Here is a 23,774-nt window from a genome sequence, read left to right as displayed (position 1 = left end):
GTTGTAATATACCTCACATTGTTTCTCTCATTGCTAGGAATAAAAAAAAGTCTGTTGTCATATTACACTAGGGTGCTTAGTTCAGGAGTTGACAATACAAATTGCACCAAAATTAAGTATATGTTAGAGTGGCCGACGCTGGTACTTTGGTGTAGTACCAACGTCGGCCACAAAGGGATTGGGTACTCGGTAGTAGCATCGGTAGTAGCCGCGAAGTAACTTTGCAGCAGAGGTACTACGTCGCCAGGAATCTTGTAGTGTAGCTATTCGTCTGACGTCTTGTTTGTACATGATAAATAATACAATCTGCTAATACACGCGTTTTAGGTGCTGGAATGAAATAGCAATTTATTTCGTTTTACCTTATTTGTTTGGTTCGAAATTTAGAGTGGACAATGTGATCCCGGGCGAGGGGGGGGGGCACTCACAATGTTAAGGTGGTACGGGCAGGGGCGTAGCCAGCTTTTTTGGTCAGGGGGGGCAAAATAAAATTTTGGGGCACAGACGAAAAAAATGACAGTTGCATCATACAATACATAGAGACGAAAGACTTTATTTGGACGATGTGCGCGCGTAGCGCGCAAAAAAATTGGTATTTTACACTATTTTCGCCTATTATCAGGATAGAAAGGGCTTAATCTTTGCAATATGCGCGCGTAGCGAGGAAAAATTGTGTATTTTCGGGCTGAATTTCGGTAGAAAAGGGCTCCTTGCCCCTTTTCTTTTCCTTTGCCCTCCTGATTTTCCCTTTTATTTTTTTGTCAGAGGGCACTTTTTCTTTCATTTTTTTGTCAGGGGGCACTCTGCCCCCTGCACCCCCTGCTGCTACGCTACTGGGTACGGGTATGTGCGGCGATCAAGGGTCCCTTTTTCAGGCTCTCCGGCAGTTTCCTTAAGCCCCACATTTGGATCTACTCCAGTTCTTTGAGCCTCAAACTCTGACAATTGTAGCTCTTTATGCTCAAATTTGGAAATAATTTAGAAATTTTTAGCTCAACAGCCTATAATTTGGCCCTAATTTCAGTTCTTCAAGTCCCTATTTTGTCGACCGAAAATCAGTTCTTAGTTCCCAAAGTTCGGCGCTCCGCGCCGCACACCCCTACCAAAATTTAAGTTGAGTGCCCCCCGGGTGGGAATGTGATCAGTGAAACTAACATTTAAATAGGAATCTTTTCTTTATGCAAAACACACATTATTGCTTTAACAGGGTGTCTGTTGCGTGTGCATACTACCACAGACGAAAAACAAACAGTCAAAGTCTCAGCATCACCCGATAATGAGGGCCGATCCTCGGGGCCGTGGCGTTCCATGGTGTGCTGCGACAGACGAAACTGCTACGCACATACCGCGTATTTTACGGTCTTTCACGTATAGGCCTACGAGAAAACACGCAATGCTAGGCACGCAGGATCGAACTAGTCTCCACCATGTCCACGGCAGCCAGTTTGGTTCCGCTCCCTCCACACAAACAGTCTGCCAATGGCCACTTATAACGCTGTTTCTGATTGGCTACACGTATGTAGCTGTAGAGCTGTACATACGGGAACTTGATTGACCTCAGTCAGCTGGCGAGATGGCGGGTCAAAATTATTCATGAATAATGAAGTAGCCGTCTAACCGATCGACCAATTGAAAGCTTTGTTTGACGTCAAGCTGGATGACGTCGTCAGAAAACCGTTAGCCAATCAAAAAGGACCAGTTCGTTATCATTGGCAAACTGTGTGGAGGGAGCGTAACCAAACTGGCTGCGTAGAAGACTAGGATCGAACGAGCGGTACTCATGAATTTGAGATCATTCACAGCATACAAAGCACGTGGACTTTGACTGTTTGTGATTCGTCTGTGGTAGTCTGTGGTTGCGTGCCCCTGTTGTACGACAGAACGAGGTGTCAGGATTCAAGAAAGATCATAGGCTAAACACAATAATCGCCAATAATTAGATGTTCGTTTCTATTACAAAAGCATCAGAAAAGTACAACTTTCTCTTTATTATATCCCATTACGTAACACTTGTCATTGTTGAGATATGAAATTAACTTGAATGGTCAACGCAATTTATGGCACTTTTATACACGACAGTCTAAGTTATATTAAAAATAATGTACTTCTAGGCAAACTGAAGTCCTCCGTGTAGTGTAATTAAATTCAAGAGTTTAGAATGTTGACAAAGTAAAGAATGTAAATATATTCCATATAATTATTCCATTTTATAAAACATTAGGGTAAAAAGAGACAACCTGCATGAAAAGATGAACTTTTCTGTACTTCCTGGGATTGCAATATGGATACGTCTTTATTATCAAAGGGTAGGTTTTAATAACATACACTCATAGAAATTGTTCGTTGGCATTACTCAGTAAGTTGATGTAAGTCGTTGCGTCAACTTTCCGAGTAATGCCAACGCGTACATTTTGAGTAACGCTGACTCGATATCATTATGTTGGTCGCACTCATTTGCACTTACTTTATTGAGTTGTTACAACTCAGAAAATGAAACTAGGTTAACATAATTTTCTAGAGGTGTGCTATAGTATACAAAATTTTGCACTGATTACAAAAATAAATATTTGAATACTGCTAATTGTGCAGAAAATTATCAAATTACGTGAATTAAGTAACAAAGTACCTAATTGGAATAACTCAAAACAATAAGTAGGCCTACCAGTAACTTAATATGAACGAGTTACATCAACTTACATGTTAAGTTGCAATAACTCAACTAATTGGTTCTTTGAACCTTGTTTATTTTTCTAAGTTCCCTGAACTTGAATTCAGGAGTTGGCATTACTTAAAAAGTTGACGCAACGAATCAAATTTTTAAGTAATGCCAACAAAGTTGATTAGTTGACGGAACTTTTTGAGCTTTTTCAGCATTTTTTAAGTTCGGATAACTAAAATGAATTTTGTTTTGGCAACTTTTACACTAATTTTGAGTTGTCTAAACTTACTCCTTTCGAATTGCGCCAACAAGGCGAACAAGTCATTTCTACATGTTCTATGAGTGTAGTGATCTACAATTCTTACGCACAATTAGAAACTATTTCATTGTTATAGATAATTCTAGCGCTGAAAAGTGTTGGAAAGCATACTGGGACCACCCTAGTGAACTTCTGAACCGGTCTCTCTAACTGATATAACTGTGTAAAAACGCCAGTGAGCCCCAACTAACATGACTAAGTATTTCACAAACCTTTCGCAGTTGGCATGGCACCGGTGTGCATGACAGTGGTGACATGTGGATTACTAGATTATAGATATCCGTACGTCATACTTTTCTCCTGTGGTTGTTAACCCTTCCAACAATACCATGTTTTCATTAGCCTCGACAGTAATGTTCTTCCATGTATCAGTTCCTGGCAATCTATCCATATCCCGCAATCTATATTCAATCAGCAAGTCATCTACCAGCAAATCTGAAGGCCAACGCACTACAGGATTTTCATATACCATCAACCATGCGCGATATATACATGTAATATTTGGATCTGAGTAAGAAATAAAAGAGCAAATAAAATGTTACGTCGAGATGTGGACGCTGCCACCACTCTAACGTCTTTTTGCGGCAAAAGCAGACAGTAACATGATAATTCCAGTGATCTATTATTAGAAATCTTGTTAAAACACGTTACGGGCCCATAACTCTTTTGTTTGATTTTAATGGGCCGTAAAAGAGCAAAGAAAAGAGATCTTATAATGGACATCTTGAAAATGAAAAGATGACTGGTGATTAGCTAGAAGACAATGTGACCTATCAACACTGGTACGAACAAGGTATCGAAGACTCTCACGAAATGAGAACGGAAAATATGAAGAAAAGAAAAAACATCAACGAGGGAATGAATGAAAACAAGCTAAGGAAAAGGCCTATCTGAAGACTCTATGTGGAGATAAACCATTTTTGACCATAGATAATGGCAGACCTCGAAGAAAAAACGGAAAAGGCATGGACATCATGAAAGCTCTGAATAGTGTGATAGGTAAACAGCAAATTCAGTTCGATGGTCTGTTTTAGTATCAAGACGATGAGCAAGACGAAATCGGCGTCGACGAAGACACTGATGATTAATTAGAGAAAAAAGGTGATGTTTTTAGCCCCTGGAGTACATCTATCGTCTCACCGTGTTATATGAGACGATAGATGCACGACAGCGGCTAAAAACAATACCTTTATTCTCATTCTTAATCACTTCAATTTAAATAAAAATATCACAAGAGTATTACAAATTTTAATCAAATTAAATCCTACATGTTGCAAGAAATTATACCCAGGGCTTAAAATCGATCAGTCCCGTTGTTGCTATGCGCCTCCGATTGGTTCAAATAGCGAGTACGCGTATCGCGTCGATGCACACCCGCTGACCCGTGTGATATCGTGTCATATCACACGGGTAAGAACCAATAGAGGCCTTGCATGTGACGTATCATCCCGTAAATATGGCGGACTGATTGCATGATTGCAATCTACCGTGACAGTTCACTCACACACATAACCCTGCACTACCATGACTACGATCAAATAGGTTGATGACAACATTTGATTGAATGGACTGCACTCCGCCATAACTACGGTGAAGGACACCGGCTCAAATCCTTTGTTTGGAGCCAATCGATAATTTCATGCAGGGCCTCTATAAGATTGTAGGAATATTCTCAAGTGTTTAAGAATGCGAAATACAAATATATCTTTATAGCTTATTAAAGGGTGAATCCGGCAATCACAACATTATGCCTTATATGTTAGAAAATTAATTATCAAGCACGCATCACGTGGTTTTATTTTAAACAAACTCACATTGACCATAAAAACGAATCAATACAGCCGTCTCCTAACACGTCTCTCAACACGCAGTGACGTCCCAGTAATACGATGAAGGCTGACAATAATTGAGCACAAATAATCATGACGTCATTGCACTCGACAATTTCGGCGCGGGAATTTTGAATATCGCGTGTTGACAGCCGGCTGTTTTTATTCGTTTTACCACGGGATTTGTGCATGATAATTATTTTCTAACAAGGCATAATGTTGACATTACCGGAGACATTATTTTTAACAAACTCTATTTTTCATTATTCTAAATTTAAAAGGGCATTTCGTAATCCACAGCATCATCCCCACACCTTTCTCAAAAAATGCGTTTTGCAAAGATATCGTGAAATTTTAATTTCGTTCTGGTATACCAGAACGAAATTACAACACATTGTCTATAGAGCAGTGTAATACATGCACATAATCATGCATAACTCGCAAACGCAAAATCGGAATTAACTGAAATTTTGGGAATAAGCTTTTTTCGTGGATATCTGCTGAAAAATGTCATAAAAAGAGGATGCTAGGATCACGAAATACTCCTTTCAGTGTTGTATGCATATATAAACTGGCCTCAAAAAGAAACTTATAATTTTTCACAAGGTCATATCTTAAAATCCTGTTCATAAAAATGAACCACAATTGCACACAGGGTTACTTTAATACTCTACTCTAAACACTGATCAGTTCAGTTTCAGTTCAGTTCAGTTTATTTCATCCATTCAAAATACATGTTAACATAATACAGAATAATATTTTCTTTTATAAAATAGTGCGGAACATTTTAAATTATATGACAAAAATATGAGAAACAGAGGATGAGGATGCCACCAAACGCACAGCGTGATGTTGTGGCACCCTATAGTAATGTTTCAATTATAGGCCTACAATAAACAAAACAAAATTTAATACATTAGGGAAAAAACGAACAAAGACAAAGAAGCCTTGTAAGTAGAGAAAATACAGGATTTATCAATGCAAAATTCAAAGTATACAATGCATATTAAATAGTCAATAAATGGTCAATAACTAAACAGTTGTCCAACTGACACAACAGCAAAATGCATTGACATCGAACAGGTTCCTGGACCACATTCACAACCCAATAATTGGCACCCAACAGAAAAAATATGTGAGTAAGTGGAATAGTGTGGAACAAGACATGATTTTTGAAGAAAGTGTGTGAAAAGCATTTTAAAGTAGCCCGTTCCACCGTATTCCACTTACTCTTTGGAAATTATCACACGTGTAAGGATCTTGTACGCATTCTCACAGATTTCCTTTGTTGGATGCCAATTATTTGCATATGAATGTGGTCCAGGAAGCTGTTTCGTGTCAATGCATTTTACTGTTGTGTCAGTTGGACAACTGCTTAGTTACAGACATGTGTTTAGAGTAAAGTATTGAAGTATTCTTGTGTGTTATTGTGGTTCATTTTTATGGACAGGATTTTAAGATATGACCTTGTGTAAAAATATATGTAACTTTTTGAGCCCAGTTTATATATAGATCCCTGTAAACAATAATTCCCTAGCTGTTTCTTGTAAAAAAAGATACAATTTGAGTTATTCTGTGAACAACCTGTGAAAAAAATTTCTATTATATTATAATAATCAGTTTTATATACTTATATGTGTTGAATGCAAAATATACTTGTGTTTATATTGTGTGTTGCTTCATTCTTTCCTAGCGTTGGATATAGAATTTCAGTACGACGAACCTAAAATCAATATATTCATCCTATAGACGAATCCAATTTCACGCGCATTCCTCAATGGCAGTCAAAGTTGGGCCCTCGTCGGCTCCATCTCACCTAAAATGTGAAATGATGCGGGCTTGGAGGGTATTTTAAACTGCATTCTATTACCTGTGTTACACGTAGACAAAAGAATATATAATGACAGTGTACAACACAAACGAATCTAACATCGAATTTTAAGCGGCTTTAATCCACCCAATTGGGCAGTCACTACACCAGTTTGGTGCATGCGGGGACCCGTCATGGCCGACCAAATCCTGACCATGACTTGGCTCGTTGGATTCGTCTATAAGTATAATAAGCGTATAGTGTAAAAACGTGTGGGTGGGTTGGTAGGAGGGATGAGTAATGGTATTATGGGGGAAAGTCCATCCATTACTTGCGTTAACGACTAAAATAGCCCGGAATACTCCTATGAGTTATACCGATGACGTCAATTCTGTACATGGAATGGGAAATTCGAATACGATGTCACGCTGCTAAAAATTGATATGAGCTGATGTTACTCTCAGACCTCCTCAGGGTCGATCGAATACAAATAAAACTACTTATATCCTTGACTAGAAAATTACATGAAGAATAATGAAGTCTTAATAACATACCTTGGGTTGTTGACGCAGAAATCAAGCCGTCAGTCATGGTAGTTGGTGCAGCTGTACTGGATGAAGTGATATATTCAGGCTGGGTTGATTCAGCAGGACTGAGAGGAGTGATAGGTTCTGTCTGTGTTACCTCTTCTCTTGTAGTTGAGTTAGCAGGACTAATAGGAGTGGTGAATTCAGGCTGGACTACCCCTTCTCTTGTAGTTGATTTAGCAGAACTGACAGAAATGGTAGATTCAGGCTGAGTTGTCTCTCCTCCTGTAGTTAATTCAGCAAGACTGACCGGAGTGGTAGATTCAGGCTGTGTTGTCTCCCCTCCTGTAGTTAATAATTCAGCAGGACTAACCGGAGTGGTAGATTCAGGCTGGGTTGTCTCTCTTCCTGTAGTTAATTCAGCAGGACTGGCAGGAGTGGTAGACTCAGGCTGGGTGGTCTCTCCTCCTGTAGTTAATTCAGCAGGACTGGCAGGAGTGGTCGATTCAGGCTGGGTTGTCTCCCCTCCTGTAGTTAATAATTCAGCAGGACTAACCGGAGCGGTAGATTCAGACTGGGTTGTCTCTCCTCCTGTAGTTAATTCAGCAGGACTGACAAGAGTAGCAGATTCAGGCTGGGTTGTCTCTCCTCCTGTAGTTAATTCAGCAGGACTGGTAGGAGTGGTAGATTCAGGCTGGGTTGTCTCCCCTCCTGTAATTAATTCAGCGAGACTGGTAGGAGTGGTAGATTCAGGCTGGGTTGTCTCCCCTCCTGTAATTAATTCAGCGAGACTGGTAGGAGTGGTAGATTCAGGCTGGGTTGTCCCTCCTCCTGTAGTTAATTCAGCGAGACTGGTAGGAGTGGTAGATTCAGGCTGGGTTGTCTCCCCTCCTGTAGTTAATTCAGCGAGACTGGTAGGAGTGGTAGATTCAGACTGGGTTGTCTCTCCTCCTGTAGTTAATTCAGCGAGACTGGTAGGAGTGGTAGATTCAGGCTGGGTTGTCTCCCCTCCTGTAGTTAATTCAGCGAGACTGGTAGGAGTGATAGATTCAGGCTGGGTTGTCTCTCCTCCTGTAGTTAATTCAGCGAGACTGGTAGGAGTGGTAGATTCAGGCTGGGTTGTCTCTCCTCCTGTAGTTAATTCAGCGAGACTGGTAGGAGTGGTAGATTCAGGCTGGGTTGTCTCTCCTCCTGTAGTTAATTCAGCAGGACTGGTAGGAGTGGTAGATTCAGGCTGGGTTGTCCCTCCTCCTGTAGTTAATTCAGCGAGACTGGTAGGAGTGGTAGATTCAGGCTGGGTTGTCTCTCCTCCTGTAGTTAATTCAGCGAGACTGGTAGGAGTGGTAGATTCAGGCCGTGTTGTCTCTCCTCCTGTAGTTAATTCAGCGAGACTAGTAGGAGTGATAGATTCAGGCCGTGTTGTCTCTCCTCCTGTAGTTAATTCAGCGAGACTAGTAGGAGTGATAGATTCAGGCTGGGTTGTCTCTCCTCCTGTAGTTAATTCAGCGAGACTGGTAGGAGTAGTAGATTCAGGCTGGGTTGTCTCTCCTCCTGTAATTAATTCAGCAGTACTAACAGGATTGGTAGATTTAGGCTTGGTTACCTCGTCTAATGTAGTAAGTTGTGGCAGAGGGGTCGGTGTTTCTCTTGTTGACCCAATGACTGTCATGAAAAACAAAAACGAAAATCAAATATTTACAAAGTAGATACTCGATTGAGCATTTTAAAACGTACGACAAGGATTTTGAAAGAACATAAATGCAGTGTAACAACAAGAGCCACCAAATCCATACAAGTACTTTTCTGATGTATACTTCCTGCATATTTCTGGTTAAAGAAAATTATTGAAAAACAGCATTTTATTGTGCTACATACAATAAGCAGGATTGGCGTTGTAAGCTTTGTCATTATGGCCAGATTTTCTGTTGTTGATCCATTGTCTGTCGATAAATACCAATACTGGTAAAATTTTGATTTGAAACTTGACCAATGTTAAAGATTTCAAAAATAATGTACTGACGGTTTTCAGAAGGTTAGATTATAAACTAAACGGCAACATGCGAACAAAGTAACAATAGGCAATAAACCAATCAGTTACAAAATATCGAGGGCTTAAAACCAGAACCATCTATGTCCATATATGTCTACAATGTTTATGTTACTCATTTCGGTACCCCATTTTGGCAACAAATGGACGGTTAATTCTGCCCTCCATAATGTAAGTGACTTTAGGGTATATGCATGGCCACTTGCGTCTGTATAAAATAGAATATTCAGAAGTATGTAAAACTATCAGGAAACGACTGAAGGTAGAGCTTAAAGAACACAATGTCAAGAAGGTACAGCAAACTTTGGAAGAAGGCAGCAGCTACAATGAGGTAAAACAACAGTAACACATGGGAGATCACAGATGGTTGCCCTGCCAGATGTGGATGGGGAAATAATAACAGACCGGGATGGTATAGCATCCAGAGTTGAACATTTCTACCAGGACCTCTATAGCAGCAAGACACCAGTAGAAGACCCATATGAAGGCTATATTGACATCTAAGTATGACAGGAATTCCATTTTCGTTATCGACAGCCCTGACCCATTTCATACTTAGAGACAGTCCGTCCACCATTATATACTTATAAATTTTTTGTACATTTTACCTCTTAATTTCCCTCATTCTTCAAGCCATGTCCTCTATAGGGGGCTAATTTAAAGTTTAACCTTGATTGTTTATTTGTAGCCCTGCTGGGCAACCTTAGACTGTATTGTGTTTGTGAAGAGATTCATCAGGTTTGTAGATAATTATAATTTGGAGTTTTCTTATTACAAAACCAAATTTTTGACACTGACCTGACAGTTTCGTATGTCTTGGACGACATACTTCCTCAGAGTGATTGGTATCCCATCATCCTCTTAGCTGCTGATAACACAGCTCCATCCCCAGGGGGCGTGGTCTTGAGACCGGCCGAAAATTGAACACCCGGCTGAAGGAACATCAGAAAGAAACGGAAAAATTGGAAAGGAGCAAAAAGAATTTTGCGCACCAGAAAAGAGTCACAGAACAAAGCAAGTCAGCAATAGCAGATCATGCTATTCAACAGAATCATATAATAAACTGGGATGATACAAAAGTATTACAGAAGGAGTGTGATGCGAGTACTCGCTTCATCAGAGAATCAATATGGATTCGCAAGGTCCTGTCGTCATGAACAGAGACGAGGGGGCCTACCATCTCAGTCACTTGTATGACATTCTCCTTAAGACCACGCCCCCTGGGGGATGGAACTGTGTTATCAGCAGCTAAGAGGATGATGGGATACCAATCACTCTGAGGAAGTATGTCGTCCAAGACATACGAAACTGTCACGTCAGTGTCAAAAATTTGGTTTTGTAATAAGAAAACTCCAAATTATTAGTATTGTGTTTTTTAGCAATGATTGTTTTTCACAGCGGTTACTAGGGGTCAAATCCAAAATGCCTCACGTCTTAAAATAAACTCTCTTGCATAGTGGCTCCCAATTTAGGGGTTTAAGATTTCACACCACCAAATAGAATAATAATTATGGTTGTGCGCCCTGAATTTCAATTCTCAGAAAAACCCATAGACAGCTAAACTAAGCATTAAAATGAGCAAATATTTGCATAATTTTGGCAAATTTTGGATTGATCATGATTAGTAATGTTAAATACTGCAAGTGTACCACAGATGGGAGAGATCGAGTAATTTTTAATGATTTTAAGCAGGCTTAACTTAACAGAAACACTGGCATGATTTTGCATGTAAAATAGGCAATTCCCGGACATCGTAGACTACGAGGACCAGTCGTAAAAAATAAGGATGATCAACCTATATTTTTCCCAGCCAGGCAAGGGCTGATTTCAACCATCATAGCTGTCGCTGAAAACTGAGTCGCTCCTGTGAAGAAAAAATTACGTTCTTTTAAGGCATATTTAGCACATATCTCTATGGGACTCTGATTTGGTGGTGTGATATATTAGCTTGTGAATTAATAAATGAAGCGGAAAAAACCCAACGATAGTGGAACATTTTGTTTGAAACCAAAAATATTCCAAAATGCACATTTTGTATCAAACTATATGGCGCCAAAAAAGTATCCTTACACTTGGAAAAATAATCACAATTTCAAAACTGAACCATATTGGGGTAAATTTATTTTTGTGATAGATGCACATTATGACACCACATTGAATCCAATGTGAACTCAAGAAGTAAAGTTACAAGCAATTGAATAGACGAAGGTCCAGTTTTAAAAGTGACAAACTGGCATATATACAAGGCGCAGAAAGATTCCAACAAGCGCAACAAAGAGACAAACACAGTTTCTTCAATGAAGCTTTATTTAAAGCAGTATGTATTTCAGTTTTTACTTCTTTGTACTTTTCATAACTTCCATTTTATTTGTCAGCTCTTTTGTTTCAGTTGTCTTTTGTTCCTTTTGTTTTAAATTAAAGGCACGCATAAATTAGTCATTTACCACTCTCAAACCAGATGTCTAGTCCGTGGAGTTTTGAATAGGCCAGTATGACACTTTTAAAACTAGAAATTCGTCTAAATTTGCTTGTAAATTTGCTTCTTGAAGTCACATTGGATTCAATGGGGTGTCATAATGTGCCGGATTGGATAGTGCATCTATTAAAAAAATAAATTCACCCCAATATGGTTCAGTTTTGAAACTGATTATTTTTCTAAGTGTAAGGATACTTTTTTGGAGCAGTATATAATTATCATAATAATTGGTAAACCGAAATGATTAAGCTGAAAGTAGTGATAGAAGCAATGGTACACTACGTGCACCGGACACATTATTTACATCATGCATCGTGCAGTTATTGTTAACTACATGTATGCACACAACACAGGGGCATTCACAATAGGCAGTTGAACGCTACTGGTAGCGCTGTGTTGTAGATATACGAGATGAACTAGTTAGCGTCATAGCTATGATTTTAGTACTTTCTCTATGTTTCAATTACTTATTCTTTTCAAAATATCTGAATTTTCAACCCGGTACAAGCTTTAATAACGGGGGAGCATACATTTTTATGAGAAAAAAATATATCCAAACTCCCGTGTTATTCCAATGTACATTATGCTTCACCGGGCCACCCTGGCTTGGTCACATTTACAAGAGGCGTGTCACGAAACCGTAATAGGTACAAATTTAGTACTTTCTCTCAATCAAGTATGGTTTATTCTCTACATGTCAATCTTTAAATCATTAGCATAGTCCTTATAATAACGGTGGAGCGTCTTGATGAGTAAATGACAGCAAACCAGTGAAAAATACCCCCAAACTCAGTCAGTGGAGCTCCGACCGTACATGTCAATAGCGTCATTATCAATTGGAATCGACCGTAGCAGACAATTCGATCGCTCATTGGATTAATATTATCACGTGGTAATAAATTTGCGCTGGACAATGATTGCTATAATGGTTTAGTACTGCATATCTCGGTTTAATCTTCACTAAGCGGGTTTATGGCTGGAAAGGTCACGGTGAATTTGCCGTGGACATAAGTGCACTATGGATGAATGTAAACCCTAACCTGAATGTAGATGTTAGTAATTTAAATGTTCTAATTGTGACTTAGAATAGGCTATGTATTTGCTTTGGTTGCAAAGGAGATATACAAGCATCTACAAGCATAATTATATGCCTCTAAATTGTTTTGTGACAAAAGAGACAAAAGGCAGACACCTTCCTCAAAACTCACAAACATTTTTGAGCAACTATATTACTGATACAGGCGGCTGTAAAAATATGCATTATTGTAAGACCTATTGTAATGTTTTGATTGTGGAGGGTGTCTGCATTTTGTTCTTTCGTTACAAAAAAAAAACCCACTCATTTATAGGCGTGTAATATTGAAAAGTCTACGGTATTTGAAAGGGTACAAAACACTGAAGGGATTAGTGGAATGAGTTTTACTGGTTTAACCAATTGTAAGGTTTTCCTTACTTTCCCCTCCAAAATACTTACTTTCAGTAATGTTTGTAACATTGAAGTCAGGTGGAGGTTTTGTACAATTATTACAGGGGTATATCCCGGGGTATATATAACCTGCATAACCTGCAAGCATAAAACACACGGAATTATGAGAACAGTATTCTGTCATGGGCCAGTCATAACTTATAAAACCCATAGTAGCTCATAGTCTGTGTTTTGAAACGTGGATCACCTCACAAAATCAAAAACAAAACAGCACAATAATTAACTGCGGTGATCAGATGTCAAAAATAAGTTTAAACCTGATAGTGACATTAATTATTCAAATACGAGGGCCGGTCAAAAAGTTCGTAGAACTCGGTATGCTACTTTGTCGCACGGTATTGAATTTGGTCGCATTTGAAAGCTTTTTCCTTCAAAACATTACTGCAAAGATATTATATTTTTGCATCACTGTATATGGGCAGGACACTCTTCAGAGGAAGCCTACCTCCATGAATTCACAGGTACTACCAGAAGTGAATACAGGGTCATCATGGAAATTACTCCCGACAGTGGTGAAAACTCAAAACTCAAAAACTCAACTTTAACAATGTAGAGTTGTTGTAAATGATAATGAAGTCCTTGGTATTCAACAGCAACGAAATGGTTCTTAGAGTTCAAGAATGGAATGAGCGTCCTTGAAGATCATCCAAGGTCCAAAAGACTTGCTGACGTCACTACTAATGATATACGCGCTGGTACAGTGGCATTGATAATGAATAAAGAGCCAAATAAGAAAGATGAGGTAGCCACAAAATATGCATGACAACTCTTATGAATGTGTTTTCAATATTATTCCATTAACATTTGGGTATTCCAGGGTGTCTTCTAAATGGGGTCCCGAAATCATCATGCACAAAATTGATACCAGTTGACATATTCAGGTCCACACCTTCTGTATACTTAGAATGAGGACCAAGGCAAGTTTAATCAATATGTGGCTAAAGGTGATAAGGCATACATTAATCACTGGAATTATGAGTGAATTTAGTGGAAGCACCAGGATCTCATCCCCCTAAGAAGATCATCACTTGGTCACCGTAGTGCAAGGTCTTCATCGCTATTTCTGAGATCCAGGGATAGTCTTGATGACAGATCGTTTGCCAAATGAAAGTACAATCATAGGCATATATCATACAATTTCGATAGCAAAATTGAGGCAAGCCATCATGTGAAGAAGGTTGATGGTAGGAATGTGGCTGTTCTCGGATTGTGTCCTGTACGCTATTCTTAGTTTGTCAAGCTGCCATTCACGACAGAGGGGTCAGTTAATTAAAGTAACCATATTGTGGTTCAGGCATGACCTCCAGTTAGTAAAACCTATTTTAGAATTTTAAGTCCTACCTTCATAATATCAAGTGTAATGGTGATCAATGCTGGTGAGCCTTCACTGAAGAGTGGCTCAAGGAGCTTTCGGAAGGCTTCCATTGTGTTGACATAGAAGGTTTCAAGAAAAATTGCGACGGGTGCAATCGTATATCATTCTTAATAAGCCCATTGATGTAGTCCAAAGTTATAAATACCTTGGTGTTTTAATTTCCTCTAATATGAAATGGGGTGATCATGTCAAGTATGTTACTTCAAGAGCTTCAAGACTCTTTGGTTTTATTAGGCGGCTGGTCCGTTGTAACGATCCAGATATTCTCGTCAGATTATTTTCCACCTTATGTAGACCCATCTTGGAATACGGAATACCAGGGCGGCTCCCTTACCAAATTGGTCATTTAAAATCACTTGAAAAAACTCAAAAACTTCTGGCTCGTGTTTGTGTTCCTGCTCCCCGTGGGGAGCTTAGTTACAATTTCAGATTAAGGTTTGAAGTAACCATGCTCAAGAGTGAGATAGAAAGAATTTGGCTAGTACTCTTTCAAGTACCTTATTCTACGAACTTATTGACCGCCCCTCGTAGCTTGTAGGATTGACCCGGGCAGGACTTCTAGTACTGATGCACTCAATGTTTGCAAGCTTTGGTCTTTCTTTGACATGAAGACGGATCATTGCGCTATTCCATTTAAATTCCCCACTACCCCTATGGAGGATATTTTGGAAATATCTTCCACAGGGGAAGTATGAAATTAAAATGGAATTAGCATATCAGGCAGGTCTACTTGAATTTCTTTCACCCTCTGACAAGGATTCAATCTGAATCTTTTACAGTGGGAGAATGAGTTTCAAACTAGAGTTGGCTAATACGCTAATTCCGTTTGAAATTCACACACCCCTCCCCCTGTGGAAGGTATTTCTAAAATCTTCCACAGGGGTAGTGTGGACTTCAAATGGATTAGGCCGACTCTTCTTAGGTTTCCCATACGACTTTCATCACCATAAGAAGAAAAGATTTCAAGATCTTCCTTCTTCCCGGGGATTATCTTGCTGAGACCGTTGGGGTGCACTGCGTGTAGCAAAACAGTCTAACCTGATATTTAATAAATATTTTGATAAATAGATTTAGATATGAGTGGTCTCTGACTTCATCAGAACTGAAGAAAAGTTCAAAAGCAAGTGCTATTTCTCTGACTACCTCTTCCTCCTCCTCCTCTTCTTCTTCTTCTTCTTCTTCTTCTTCTTCTTCTTCTTCTTCTTCTTCTTCTTCTTCTTCTTCTTCTTCTTCTTCTTCTTCTTCTTCTTCTTCTTCTTCTTCTTCTTCTTCTTCTTCTTCTTCTTCTTCTTCTTCTTCTTCTTCTTCTTCTTCTTCTTCTTCTTCTTCTTCTTCTTCTTCTTCCGCAAATAGCCTGACGGAGGACGTATAATGTTCTCCGGCAGGTCATTTATATAGATTAAAACAGCAGCGGGCCAAGCACTGTGCCCTGGGGTACCCCAGACTGAACTTTCGCTCACACAGGGAACGGCTGCACCGGGACTGTGATAACCGACAACGTACTCTTAGAAATACTATAACGTATATTATTTCACCTGCCCGTACAGTCTGAGTCTGATTGTTCGATAATATCCCTATACATTAAAATGGCGTGTAATGTAGTATACAGATGTAACTTCCGTAATGCTGAATAATTGTTATTCTCAATGTCTAATTAATATATTCATAATATGTATGTTTTTACCCTTGTTATTTAACATATAAATGAGCCTCAATTCAAACAGTACCGTTACTATGGTTACACTTCTAATGAATTATATTACTTTCTTACATGTTAAGGTTGTGTATGGAACAGTTGATGACACTTCCACAGTTGTAGATTCAACAGAACTGACAGTAGTGGTAGATTCAGACTGTGTTGTCTCTTCTCCTGTAGTTAATTCTTCAGAACTGAAAGTAGTGGTATACTCATGCTGTGTTGTCTCTTCTCCTGTAGTTGATTCATCAGAACTGACAGTAGTGGTAGATTCATGCTGTGTAGTCTCTTCTCCTGTAGTTATTTCATCAGAACTGACAGTAGTGGCATATTCAAGATGTGTTGTGGAATTAGTTAGACTGAGTGAAGTAGTAGACGTTGGTTGGGTTCCATTATCTTCAGTTGTTAATACGGGTTGGGTAGTTGGAGCACCTGTAAACGAGAAAAAGATATAAGTGAACATCGGAGTCTTTACACTTTGAGGCTAAGGGTTTTGGCGAAGCCCAGTGAGTTTTTTTACTTACACAAAAATTTTAAGTAATATTGACGTAGGTATTTCGAATAAATGGTAATTTAACTTTCTTTCATTTGTTCCCCAAACCAGTAAAAATCGCATGTTTGTACGACTTTCTAGGCAAACATAATGCCCGGCATTAATGTTGCCGGGGAGCCGAGTGTAGCATGACATTTAGAGTATTTATTTATTATTATTTATTATTTATTATTATTCATTAGGCATTTCAACTAAAATATACAGCAAAATTAGACCAGCAAGCAAGGGCTGCCAGGGCCAAACAAAAGTGGCAAAGAAAGCACTGACATCTAAAAGATGAGTGGACCCCACCCTTGCAAGCTGGTCATGAAAATAAACAAAGTATTGCACTATAAATACACATAAACATTACAAAGATTATTAACACATTAAAAGTACAAACATTTTTTAAAAACAGCACTATGTTAAAACTAGAAGCATGAAGCCCTAAGATACAAGGGACACAATATATTGCACTTAGCCAAGCAGGGAAAAAACACACCATAACATAATGAGATAATGCCCCCCCCCCCTCCCACCCTATCACCACAACAAAACATAGATGGCACCAAGGATTAAATTTCTTGAATGGACTGAAGTAGTCTCTCAAGTGGGATTTGAAGCAGTTAAAGCTATTGCACAAATAAATATCAGTGATGTGACGGGGGTCGCCAGACCATTTTTTGGGGAAGCGTTGGATGGAATGATAAAGAAAAGCATCAGTTTTGGCTTTGAGATGGTGAAAAATAAGGTGATCGGGATGCCTACTATTTGGACGGATTCTATTTAAAGCAGGCATAGCATTGCAGCAGTCAACATTGAGGAGGCATTTGGAAACAAGTGAAATGGACATGTATTCACGTCTTTGGGACAAATAACTGAGGTCAAGACGCTCCAAACGAACATTGTACTCCTCCTCGCGACGCTTCTGATGGAGAATAGCCCTGGTGGCTGTCCTTTGAACGCGTTTAAGAGCATTTTTGAGACGCTTTGTGTGGGGCATCCAGACAGGGGAGCAATATTCGAGGATGGGCAAGACCATGGTCCGATATAATTGGAGGAGAACCTCTGGGGGAGATTCCCCGGCCACATGGCGAATAAAACCAAGAAGTTTGTAGCTTCTTGCTATAACATCCTTAACATGGGCATCCCAATTAAGCTTATCTGAGATGATGACACCCAAGAGGGGAAGATTATTTACCTGATCAAGATTGATGTTGTTAATACTATACACTGATGGATATGAAGTACGTTTACGAGTGATAGATATAAATTTACATTTGGTAGGATTCAATTGAAGTGAATTACGAGACGACCATACTGAAAGCTTGTCAAGATCCATTTGTAAATCCCTTACATCATTAGCATTGCAAATAGCACGATAAAGAAATGTATCATCAGCAAATTACCCGATACCAGAGGTCAAGTGCTGGCCTAGATCATTGGCATAACTGGAGAAGAGCAGGGGGCCAAGAACAGAGCCCTGAGGAATTCCAGAAAGGACCGAGACCCAATCAGCACTCTGCCCTCTAAAAGTAACCCTCTGAACACGACCTAAGACAAAGGAACTGATCCAGGCAAGCAGTTGACCTCTGATACCATAAGTTTTTTCAAGTTTAGAAATCAGAATGTTATGTGATATACAGTCAAATGCTTTGCTGTAGTCTAGAGAAATGAGGTCAACTTGAGTAGATTTACTGTCCATTAATTCCAAGAGTTCATTTGTTTTATCAAGTAATAGTGTACAGCATGATAAACCAGGCTTAAAGCCATGTTGACTTAATGATAAGAGATTGTTGTTACCTAGATGGACACGAAGGTTGTCAGCCACGATGCTTTCAAGCATTTTACAGACAATACTAGTCAAAGCGATGGGCCTGTAATTGGCAACATTTGATATAAACCTTTTTATAAACAAGGACAATATTGGCTTGTTTCCAGCCGCTAGGAAGGTGACCAGAACTAAGAGAAAGATTAAATAATTTGGTGAGAATTGGAGCAACCTGGTACATGCAGAGCTTAAGCATCCTCGCTGACAAACCATCGGGACCAACAGCACCATCAGTTTTAAGTTTTTTGATGCGGTGTATAACTTGGTCTATGGTTATTTGGAGGGAGCATAAAGGGGTCACAGGTAATAAGGAGATGTGATATCAAAGGCTGGAGAGGTGGGGGCAGTGAAGTAGCTAGCAAAAGTTTGGTTAAAATTGTCAGCAATAACGGCCGGGTCAGAGCACAGTTTGCCGTTGACAACAAATGATTTAACATCGGGTTCTTTGTTGCGACGACGAACAAAAGACCAAAAGCGGTTTTGACTGTCGTCAGCAGTGAGGAGAGAATGAAGGTAGTTACTGTAAGCAGCTTTTATACCATTGGATACCCTGTTACGAGTTTTTTTTAATGCAGCCCAATCAGTTTGTGATTGAGAAGACTTCGCCTTACGAAAAAGGGCATGTTTACGAGTTATGAGTCTGTGCATTTCTGGTGTAATCCAGGGCTTGGGACGTTTTCTTTGAGTGCGAGAAGGTATGGAGTCCCTAACACATGCCATGAATAAATCGAGAAATTGATCCCAGGCACCATCGATGTCGAGGGGGAGCAAGACGTCCCATGCAGTCCGGGAAACAAGATTTTGCAATATAATCTTGTCAGCCTTTGCATAAACAAAGCATGTCCGGAGAGGGTTTTGAAGGCGACTCGGAGTACCACGGATGCGAAATTTCACACCCAAGTGATAAGACTTGCCAAGCCCATCAGTGACGTCAACGTTGCAAATACGGTCCGGTCTTGATGTAAACAGCAGATCTAACATGGTACCATCTTCGGGGTTCATGGCAGAACCTGATTAACAAGTTGATGGAGGTTATTTGCATTTGCCAAATTGGCAAGTTCAGGAAACAAGGGGTGATTGGAATTCCAGTTTATATTAAAGTCACCTACAACTAGGATACCACTGTAGGGTGTAGCAGTCAGCTCCCAGAGCATGGTTTCAAGGTCTTGGATACCATTTGTAACTTCCTTAGGGCGGTAGACTACACCACACAACCATTTTTCATTTTTGATTGTAAATGACACCCATTTGGTTTCAAGCAGGGTATCAATGCGAGGGGTGTTGACAACAATGGGATCTAATTCAGGTGACAGCGCTAGGAGTAGTTCTGAAGCACAACTGAGTTTGGAATTGAGTCATTCAACCATGTCTCTGTTAAAGCACAAATTGATGGTGAGCTTGTCTGAATAAGTGTTTGAAATTCGCGGAATTTGTTCTTGATACTCTGGGCATTGAAGTGGAACCCCAACATATAATTGTCGGAGTGTGATAATGTAGAGTTAATAGTCTGAGATAACTTTGAGTCCGAAAACTTGAACCAGAAGAATTATTGAAGAAAGAGTCTGTAAATGGTGGGAGTGGATCCGAACAAGTTAACGCAAGTCCAGACGAGTGAGTTCAGAGAGTGGAACTGTTGCATAGACAAACCGCTGCACCTGCGGTGGAAGTGTTCACAACATGCTGTGCACTGAACACGGTATTTATTGAATATTGGCTTATTACACGTAGAACACTCTTGCCGTGGTCCAGGATGAGGGTGGATATCGCCAGACAAGAGTAATGCTTGAAATGAGGCAGTGCTGTTAGCGTAGTAGGTTACTCGCCTGTTGAGGTATCTGGTGCCATGAATTTTGTATGAAGTGTGGTGTATGCCTAAGTCTAGACCATGATGAACTGCAACAAGGTGCAGAATTCTGCAGTCAGTAGTTAAGCCTACACCAGTGTCTGAGGATCTGGTGAAATGCAAGTCTAAAACAGTTATTGTGAGAGTCCAAACAACCAGCAGGTGTGTAAAACTGATGATAATCATCATTAATCCAGGTGGAATCCCACAAACATGCAAAGTCAGTACAGATCGAAGATGATATTTTCAGACACAGACATGACAGCAGCTCAACCTCTGGCAGCCATTGTTTTTTTTGTTGTTGAATGTTGGTAGTTATTTTGATATTGTGTTACTGAATAGTTGAAACATGAAACATTAGTACTAAATAGAACAAGATACGTGTAAATGGCGAAACGTGTAACAAAAGAAATGTAAAGCGGAAGCAAAACGTGTAACAAATAACAACCAAACACCAACAATAAGGGTGTCGAGGAACGGGATTTTTGTCAAAAAGCAGGACGGCTCCATCAAATTGCTCATATATCGCAAAAAGACACACACCGATCAGTATTTGCATTTCAATTCGCATCACCCCCTACAGCACAAACTTAGCGTCATACGCACTCTCATGGACAGGAAAGACAAAGTAGTAACAGAAGATGAAGATAAGAAACAGGAAGAAGCCAAAATCAAAGAAGCTCTCAAGTTGTGCGGCTACCCTGAATGGGCTTTTAAACAAACGCAAAGCAAAAATAAATCGCATAGCAAGGATCAACCAGAGTCTAAATCCAGAGGAATGGTAGTCCTCCCTTTTAAAGAAGGGCTCTCCCAGCGTGTGAGACGGGTCTTTAAGAAGCACGGCATTAACACCGCCTTCAAACCTCACCAAACGCTGAGAAATATTTTAGTGCACCCAAAAGACAAGCGGGACATCACACAAACATCTGACTGCGTATACGAGATCCCATGCCTCAATTGCGACAAAACATACATTGGAGAAACCGCCAGACTGTTTGGAACTAGACTCAAAGAACATAAAACCGATGCGGAAAAAGCTTTAAAGAAAGCATATACTAGATCTCAAAGACAAGCATCCATTACAGGGGTGGACAACAAGTCCGCTATAACAGATCATGTCGCAGAAGACAATCACGTAATTGGATGGGAAGAATCACAAATCAGAGACAGAGAACAGAACAGAAAGAAGAAGACACATAAAGGAAGCCATCTGGATAAGAAAGAGGGGCCAAAACACTCAACAGAGACGAGGGAATTACTTTCTACCGCACATCTACGACCAACTCCTAACAGCGCCACCAACGTCAGCTCCAACCGGAAGCAGCCGTCAAGGTGCAGGAATTGGTCAGTCAATTTGAGAAAGTGCTAAGTCTTAGCACGAAACTGTCATTGAGGTACGTAACATCAACCCAAATTTTGGATTTGTATACAAGAAACTCTAATTATCAATAGTTGACACAGTTCTTCCTAAGTCTTTAAAAGTTACTTACAATTATTTTTCTCTTGTCTTTTTTTTAAATTCTTACTAGCCCTTTAGAGGTTTGAGATGACATTTAATCACTGCACGTGTACGTGTGACAAATCATGTAACGCTGCTCGCAAGTCATAGCAAAACAGAAGTACACTGACTGCAAAAAGGTCAAACAATCTCTTTCATAAGGATAAACACTGGGATCCATAACAAGCTCATCTATAAGGGCTCAGTTCTATAACCCCAATACATTCTGACATTCATTGAATTACCTTTGAAAATTTAAGTACAAAAACTCATACTCTGCAACATGAGGTCAAAATTTGCACTATGATTGTTTATTTGAGGTTATTGAACTATGCCATTAGGATGAGACTATTGTGGTCTATAGTGAAACAAGATTTGCAGTATGAAAGTAATCTACGGTGCGGTGTCTGTATAATATGAATCCCCGAACAAGCTATTCTGCCAGAAATGTTCAATCCTAATGGCTGAATGTCAGTCTCTAGGATCTCCAATCCGGGATCCCCGAAGTATTTTAATGTGTTTCATATTTTGTACACCATTGACATAAATACATGTGAAGTAATTTTAAACGAGTTGATATAACTTTAATCAGAAGCGGCTACAGGGCGACATGTAACTATTGTTGTCACGCAGTAAGCAGTAATCCGTTGACCACTATCCTGTCAATCGACATCTAATTGGGGTTAGGGGTAGGGTTTAGGGTAAGGGTTAGGGTTAGGGTTAGGTTGACAAGAAAATACCGAGGTTACCTGTCGTCCCGTAGCCGCTTGTTTTTAATCTCACCTGATATTCCAACAATGCAAATAAATAGAACCCACAGAAGGCTGAAATACTTCATTGTACAAGTAATTGCCATTTTGTATTATGTTGAGTGTGAACAAGGTTCATAGTCAAAGCCGAATGCATGATGTAGCAAAATTCTACCAAAACCCGCTCACCTGACCTGTTATTTGTGTGCAATGAACTGATTCGATCCGTTTAGGCTTATTCCTTTTATAGATCTCAATAAACATGTTACACAGCCAAAAATTAAAAATGAGCGACAAACTGAAAAAATAAATTAAAAATAAATTTAAAAAAATGGAAAGACAAGGCGGGTAAGGTGCAGGAAATTAATTTCACCAAAATTTTATCAAATTTATCAAGATATATAATTTTAGAAAAGTGATTTGGAGTAAGAGCAACAGGAATTTTTGTGACTTACAAAATTAATTGTAAACTTGATGACGTTTCTTTCGACTCATTTCCATTTGCAAATTACGTATGTCTGTATCCAGTACAATTTCAGGTTTTTTAACACACACACACCCACCCCACCCCCCCTGGTCCTACGTACACCTACAACCACATCCACTACCGGCACCCACACTGTGTGGCACACCATGCAAGCAAGTAGAACTATAATTATTGAAAATAATAGATTTTGTATGAGGATACAAACACCAGAGAACCGCAAACTCCGACACACATACACACAATTTCTGGAGACAAGAATATCTCTGGGCAGACTCACAATTGTTTTGTTGTATATAAGATTGCAGATAACTAAATAAACTCTAATAAAGGATTTATATTGGTCTTCTGTAGAAATGCAAAAGTCTGGTTTATAAAACGACAGGTCTGTCAATGTAAGTGGAGCAGATTGGATTACTGGTCTGTTGCAGAAGAAAGTAGTGATTGGTGAAAGTAACACCGGTTTGGAGATTGTCATCTGTGTAAGGACTTATATGCATATGCTGCCAGTTGTCTTCAAATCTACACAAAATGTTTTTAAACTTTGGTTTTAAGGTTAGGTAAATCATAAGCTAGTAAACACTTGACGTCGGATAGAGAAACCATGGTCAAC

General features: G+C 39.5%; 1 protein-coding gene across 1 annotated transcript; it reads right to left on the bottom strand.

Moving 5' to 3' along the window:
* Nucleotides 1-1,048: 1,048 nt before the first annotated feature.
* Nucleotides 1,049-22,840, bottom strand: LOC140162886 (uncharacterized). The gene is made up of 5 exons (XM_072186188.1): nt 22,712-22,840; nt 16,300-16,656; nt 13,142-13,231; nt 7,172-8,806; nt 1,049-3,485 (listed from the first exon to the last, which is right to left on the bottom strand). Exons 1-5 carry the CDS (start codon nt 22,782-22,784, stop codon nt 3,244-3,246), a joined length of 2,397 nt encoding a protein of 798 aa, XP_072042289.1. The 5' UTR covers nt 22,785-22,840; the 3' UTR covers nt 1,049-3,243.
* Nucleotides 22,841-23,774: the final 934 nt, after the last annotated feature.

Source organism: Amphiura filiformis, chromosome 10 (genome assembly GCF_039555335.1).
Source record: "Amphiura filiformis chromosome 10, Afil_fr2py, whole genome shotgun sequence".
In the NCBI taxonomy this organism is placed as follows: domain Eukaryota; kingdom Metazoa; phylum Echinodermata; class Ophiuroidea; order Amphilepidida; family Amphiuridae; genus Amphiura; species Amphiura filiformis.
This window is presented reverse-complemented; position numbering and strand designations above follow the sequence as displayed.